Raw genomic sequence first — 6986 nt, 5'->3', positions numbered from 1 at the left:
CATTGTTTCAATGGAGATCTAGAAGAGATATTGTTTCAATTGTCTCATTACTTGTTCTAATCCTCAAGTCTAAACTAAGACGTAACCTGTCAAAAGCAGAAGACAATGTTTGACACTAGCAATTTCCAGCATTGTAAGGAATGTGAAATAGTGATTGGAGAATTAACTTTGAAATGACTGTCAACTCACAGACAGAGTACAGAGTGAAAACAAGGGTCTGCAACTCACATTACTTCTGCTGAACCACTGAAAATTGGTGAGGAAATCTCCTATTCATTTCCACTTCTGAAGTTGTTGACCCATTATTGAACAGTTTCACAAGCACTGGCCATCATGTATTAACTATAAAATTATTTACATTATTGTGCCTACAGACAAAATCACTCCAGAAAAGCGGCTCTTCCCAGATACTGATTTTTTTAGATGTCATAATAGGCTATGAAGCCTTTGCAGCATCTCCTAATGTTCGGTTCTTCAACTGTTTTAATCTTGTAAACCTTCTCAATCATTTCTTTCAACCTTTCCCTACTGTGCATCTATACCTGTAAACTATCAGGGTGAACATAATAGCTGTTACATCCAATATAAAGATCGATTTGAATGTTGCATATAGAGATCATTCCACTCCTGGGCTCAAAGTTTGGAATATGAACAATATTGATCCTCAGTAATTGCAAAGATCAATGACACCAATAGAACTTTAGCAGAAGTTTCTCTTTATTGGCTATTTGAATGTCCAGTCTCTGATATCAGAGTAAATTTGCACTTCTAGTTGAAAAGATTCCCTCTACATTGTTATTATTGCACCATTTTTGTATCATTTAGCTGTAAGTCATCCAATGGAACTGAAACACTCAGAAGGAATTGAAAATCAGGGAGCTGTAGCTAATTAGTTGCCAACAGACTAATGCTTCAAACATTATACTTGTGAGAATATAGAGGGAAAAATGAATTCACATTAATGGTCATTGCTATTTGCAGGAGAATAGCATTCATGGATATTTGTGCATATACAAAATGATCAATTAGATTGATGTGAAAGAAATAATTATCAGTATATACTAAAATCTGTTAAATCAGTACCTGCCATATCTGTTCAGAGACCATATCCTTTTCTTGAAATCGTTTTCATCCAGGTTTATCACATGTGGAGGACATGACACATTTAGCAGACTGCTTATTTTTCATGGTATACAGTTTTATCAGTACAACAAAAGTGCGTAAATGGTTGTAACTTTTAAATGCAATGCTTATTTGTTACTCCAAACAGAAAAGTGGATTGCACTCTATTACACTGACTGAAAGAATTGTTCACAGGAAGATTTCATGTTTACATTTACACTAATAAATTATAGCAGAAGCTTTTCCTGTAATCTTATCAGCTCTATTTTAAACACCCACTGTGCTGAAGTTCACATTTGGGTCTGAAGACAACACTATAATGCAACGTATTCAACTTTAGTTTGGTGAATCATTTTGAGCCTGAAGGGAAAGCCGGAGTTCCAAAAGAGCACTTATATATTCTTCATTGTCACAATCAATTTGTAAGGCCTTTTCAAAGCATTCAATAGCGTCACGCTTCTCCCCAGTCAGCTGGTGGACACGTCCAAGGATACCAAAGGCCTTGCTATCTGTTTGATTCCTATCAATTTGTCTGGTTGCAATCTTGATCAAGTTTTTGTGACATAATTCCCATTCCAATGAATTACGTTTGAATTTAAGTCCTTCCAGAAAATAAGCAATGGCATTTGATTCTGATCTTTTGTGATGCATTTCAAATAACCCAGCCTGTAAGTATACCGATTGTTTATCATCAGGGTGCATCTGCTCGAACTTCAGGAGGTTGCTGAAGATCTCTTCTACTTTGAGATATTCTTTATTTAATGAGCATATTACTGCATAATCCAACTTTGCAATAACAAATGTTAAAGGGCGATTCTCACTTGCCTTTTTGAAGTGATGCTTGCACTGATTGATCAATTCGGTTACCTGTCGTGAACTAAGTTTGGGAAGCTTCGTGAGGTTTGGGTTTTTGATCAGTGGCATTAGTTTGGTTTTGTAACACAGTCCTACTTGGTGATGTAAGAAGGCAGACTCTGGAGCAATTTTCAATCCTTTTTTCAACAGCTCCAAAGACCTTTCCAAATCTCCTTCTTTCCTCATAAATTTGGCTGCATATCGAAGCACATACAGAAGATCAGGGGACTTCTGCAAAGCTCGTTCCACTAACGCGCATGCTTCCTCCTTTTGTTTGAGCTCCTGAAGTTTGAGAGCCAACAGCACCATGGATACTGAGTCATCAGGATCAAGCTCCAGCACACGTCTAAACCACTTCACTGATTCTCTGGGCTGATGATGCGCTGTGGTACCAGAAAACATTTCCAGACGAGATAGAACAGTGGCATAGCCGACAATCCATTCCGTGTTATCAGGATCTTCCTCCAGAGCCTTTTTAAAACATTCCTTTGATTCCTCATAATACTTCCTGCTTGACCTCAACAGTGACCAGCCCTTCTCCCCGTAAACCTCAGGTATCATTGCTGTAAACCGAGAGGCTTCAGGAAATAGTTTACAGACTGTCTCCAGCTTGTCGAGGTAGGACTGAGCCTCCTCCAGTCGGTCCATGTGATAATAAACCCAGGCATAGTTTCCATAGGTGACCAAGATTCTTTTCTCAAATTCATCTTCATGTCTCTCCCTCAGAATCCTTTCAGCTTCCTTTAAATTCTGAATTGCCTCTTCACAGTTTCCTTGCAGACAGTTTATAAAGGCGAGATGGTTGTAAGACATGGCTTGAAATTTCACACCAGCCTGTATTAAATCTTCTAATCTGTGCTTCATATCATCCAAGTCGATGTTTTCTTTTTGTGGAGTCCATGTGAAGTGACATTGAAGCTGGTTAAGTTTTGCTTTCCAGGAATCCTTCCAAGTGTTACTGTAAAAAAGCACAAAATAAAACCCAACTTATGTATATCTAAATTACATTTGTAACTTGCATTCACATTAGTTGTACTGGCAAAGTACTGGAATAGCTGACCAGGTGTATGGGTCAGTGCAAGTGGATTCAGAACAATCCTACTTCAGCTGGATGTGGCCAGTACCCCTCAGATGATTGAATGCACCTACAGTAATCCTGTAAGGAACTAGAATGGGATAAAAAATCAACAATGGGTTCAGCTCACAGAAATCTAAAATCACCCCCTAAAATACGAACACATGAAAGACTAATATTCAATTAGATCACGGCTGCTTCTTATCTCAACTCTTCCTATCCATCTTGCTTCCAAAACGCTTCCTCTCCATATTGAAAAAAGGTCTACTATTCAAAGTTTTGAAATTTTTAATTGAATTCTTGTGCACTAGGTTATTAATATCCTTAATGTGAAGGAAAGATGGTCAAACAAGAGGGTTTGAAATTACTATCATATAACTTCCACCCTTTGCATTCCTGTCCCACTGAGATGAAGGTCAACTATCCACTAACCTTAGAATAAATAATCAATTGGTCCACTAGATTTAGCTATTGTGTGTGTCAGACAGTTTCAAGCATGTTTCTTGAAGCCTAGTCATAATGAACACACAACTTTTGTCTCCTTCTCGCAGTTTTTTTTATTTCTGTTCCTTGATCTAAAGCATTGATATATAAATAACGTGGTGCAGATGGCTGGCAGTAAGGTTAATCATTTTCCTTACCCTGAGTCAAAGTCTCTCACTTGCTCTTCAATTCCTTAAGATTCAGAACTTGCCTCACTATATTCCCAGATCCTTGAGTCTAATGTTCCTATGTTCCAGGACTTACCCAATCTCTCCTGGATTGCTCAGACCCTAGAAATTTAACTGTTCCACTAAATGCTCATGTGACATTTGACTGAGTTGATTATCACCAATCAGTGTCTATCGCATCCATATCACCTTCCAAAAATGAAGTTTATCATTATAAGACAGTATCATTCTAATAACTTCAAGATCAAACTGATTGTGTCTTATATAAGAACATACACACTATTTGGACAGTCATACTTCCAGGCTTTTCAGACTCCTGACAACTGGAGAATGGACTAGCTTCAACAGTTGCAGTATTGGACACTTTAGAGATCCTAATACACTAAGTGGCAACTGCCTAGAAAGTTTAAACTTGCAATGGGTCTCTGAGCTAGAATCATAGACCTCAGGGAGTTGCAGCAGACTTGCCCAAATAGGCACCTACCTTAACTTCTGTCTACCAGGTTCTTGGGGGAAGGGTAGAGAGTAGTTGCTGTCCTCTGAGGTGGGGAGGAAGAGGGTCAATGTGTTGGCGTGGGAGTGTGTACAGTTGTACCCTGCTTACAGAAGGGGGCCTGATCCAAGAACAAATCTGGGTCCATCATTTCTGAGCTTGCCTCTCTGTTTGTCTCCTTACTCCATCATCCGTCCATTCTAAATATTGACCCCATTGACCTCTGCCAACTTAATGCCCTCTTCCCCCCCCCCTCCCCCGTTGCCCTAACAATATCCTTTCCTATACACTTAGTTACCTTACACACATACCTCCTCTCAGGAGGTTCTCAAAGAGGCTTTCGGATATCCTAACTGTGTTTACTTCTTGAATTGCGGCAGCAATAAAAGGGTGACCTGGCTTCCGTGATGTTTGACTCTGATCCTGCCTCCAGGATTTGCTGGACTCAGTCTGTTGGGATGGATCCTGCACCGGACACCCAGGGAAAAGTCAAACTAAGGAAAGGATGTATTCTTTCTTTGATCTGGGTCAGAAATAATGATTCTGAGTTGGGCATATGTGTGGACTGACTTGCCTCTCACTGCACTGCAATCTTCTGAAGCTGGTGCATACAGCATCCCAGCTCTCAGCCAGGGAGGGAGGATAGAAAGATCGAGTGGGAAGTGAGAAATGGCTGGATTTTCAGGGAGAGGTGGTGTGTGAATGGGACTGAAAATCGCAGTCCATGAGAGAGCTTTTGGTTTCTAATACCTCTGGAATGTGACATTGCTTTACATAAGATGGTGGGGCTAATATCCCAGAAATGTCCATGCCTCCAATTAAATGGTTGTTCAACCCCATCATTGAGCAGCAGTGTGTAATTTTTCACATGGAACATTGCAAAAATGACAGAGAGAAGTGGGTGAGGAGGTAGGATGGCTATGCAGGTGAGGAGGCAAGTTAGCAGATGCACAAGGAGGTAGAATGGCAGGTGGGTAAGAGGTTAGGCTGGCAAATGTCTGTAGCATATCAGGCTGCACACACGTATGCACACATATAGACACAGGCATGCACACACACAGTCATGCACACACACCCAGAGGACACACAGGCACACACACACACCCACACACAGGCAAGCACACATACACACACAGACACAGACACAGGCATGCACACACGCAAGCGCATACACACACACAGGAATGCATACACACAAAAGCACGCGCACACACCCAGAGGACATAAACACACACCCACACACAGATGCACACTCACAGAGACAGACAGACACACACACACGGACAGACACAGGCATGCACACACACATACACCTAGAGGACACACAGGCATGCGCGTACACACACGGTCAGGCACATACACTGACACACACAGTCACATACACCTAGAGGACATACACACACACACACCCACACACAGACACTCACTCAGAGACAGACAGACACATACACACCCAGCGGCCATGTGGGCTAATGGATACAATGGTCAAGGTATAGGGGAGGTATAGGTATATGGACGAATAGGGGAGAGATGTTCAGACAGTAACACAGAGTTGGCACCATCACTGCTGTCACACTTGTATTTAGTGAACAGTGATGGTGAGCAAGGTATAAGGGAATTGGCACCGTTCAGAGAGCAAGGGTTGACACTGGAAGCCCTGCTGAATGAGTGAGTTGAGGGAGCTGAGATCGGGGAAGAACAGCAGTGAGGGGTGGGGGTGTTTCAGTAGATGCACTCCCCACTTTAGGAGAGGGCCAGAGAAGATCAGTCAAGGCTGCAAGGGAAAGGTGATGTGGTGACCAACAGGCCATCCCGTGTCTGCCCAAGAGTCAGCGGCTACCTGTTGCAGTGCTGTAGGAGAGTGCACCCCACCCAGGTAGCTGGTTTCGGGCCATCGGTGCTCTGGTTCACAAAGTGCTGGGACCAAGATGTCAGTCACAGCCTACAGCCATGTACAGCTTACTGCATTACCTGCACTGAGACAGATTTTGCATCGGAAGTCGGACCCGGAAATTCGGAGAAAGATTCGACAACATTGTGTCTGATGTGGGTCGGAAATGAGGTTTGGAAAGATTTGAGACAAATGTCCGTGTTACGTGGGTCCCCCGGCCAACCGAGGTTACACTGAAAAGTACACTGAAGTGACAAGCCGAGGAATCCCTGTTAACGTGTCAGTGTCCTTATCACTGCCTGCTGTCCGCCCTCAGTAAAATCTAACAAGACCGTGCAAAGTACAGGACAAGAGCTCACTAACCTCATGATGCTGCTGCAGATTTCTGCTCCAGTTCATTGGCTTGTTTTGCAGATATCGTTTTATAGCGTCTGGAGTCACATGACTTCAGTGAATTCATGAAGTGAAACTGGAAATTGAAACTGGAAAGTGAATCTCAAGTGAAAGACTTCCCTCATTGTGTTATTACAGTGTCCGCCCATCCCCCAGATCTCGGGAATTGATATAACAAGGCGTGTGGGGTTTCGGTTTTTGCGAAACTGTAATTGGGGTGGTCAGGGAACATTGGAGCTTAGAAAGGTATAACAAAAACAAAGAAAATTACAGCACAGAAACAGGCCCTTCGGCCCTCCAAGCCTGTGCCGAGCCAGATCCTCTATCTAAATCTGTCGCCTATTTTCTAAGGATCTGTATCCCTCTGTTCCCTGCCCATTTTTGTATATATCTAGGTACATCTTAAATGACATTATTCTGCCCATCTCTACCACCTCCACTGGCAACACGTTCCAGGCACCCGCCACCCTCTGCGTAAAGAACTTT

General features: G+C 42.4%; 1 protein-coding gene across 2 annotated transcripts; it reads right to left on the bottom strand.

Moving 5' to 3' along the window:
- Nucleotides 1–695: 695 nt before the first annotated feature.
- Nucleotides 696–6571, bottom strand: LOC140463596 (interferon-induced protein with tetratricopeptide repeats 5-like). 2 transcript variants are annotated; one of them, XM_072557810.1, is made up of 2 exons: nucleotides 6471–6571; nucleotides 696–2935 (listed from the first exon to the last, which is right to left on the bottom strand). In XM_072557810.1, exons 1-2 carry the CDS (start codon nucleotides 6473–6475, stop codon nucleotides 1459–1461), a joined length of 1482 nt encoding a protein of 493 aa, XP_072413911.1. In that variant the 5' UTR covers nucleotides 6476–6571; the 3' UTR covers nucleotides 696–1458. The 2 variants fall into 2 exon arrangements, with proteins under 2 accessions (XP_072413911.1, XP_072413910.1); XM_072557809.1 differs by lacking the exon at nucleotides 6471–6571 and adding an exon at nucleotides 6188–6241.
- Nucleotides 6572–6986: the final 415 nt, after the last annotated feature.

The sequence above is a fragment of the Chiloscyllium punctatum genome, chromosome 38, assembly GCF_047496795.1.
Source record: "Chiloscyllium punctatum isolate Juve2018m chromosome 38, sChiPun1.3, whole genome shotgun sequence".
Classification (NCBI taxonomy): Eukaryota; Metazoa; Chordata; class Chondrichthyes; order Orectolobiformes; family Hemiscylliidae; genus Chiloscyllium; species Chiloscyllium punctatum.
This window is presented reverse-complemented; position numbering and strand designations above follow the sequence as displayed.

Excerpts from the sequence above, each read along its gene's own strand:
- LOC140463596 (XM_072557809.1), bottom strand. The coding sequence starts at position 6,210 with ATGCAAAATCTGTCTCAGTGCAG. Across the intron at positions 2,936-6,187 it reads CAAAATCTGTCTCAGTGCAG|TAACACTTGGAAGGATTCCT; the intron begins GTAATGCAGTAA and ends GCTTTTTTACAG.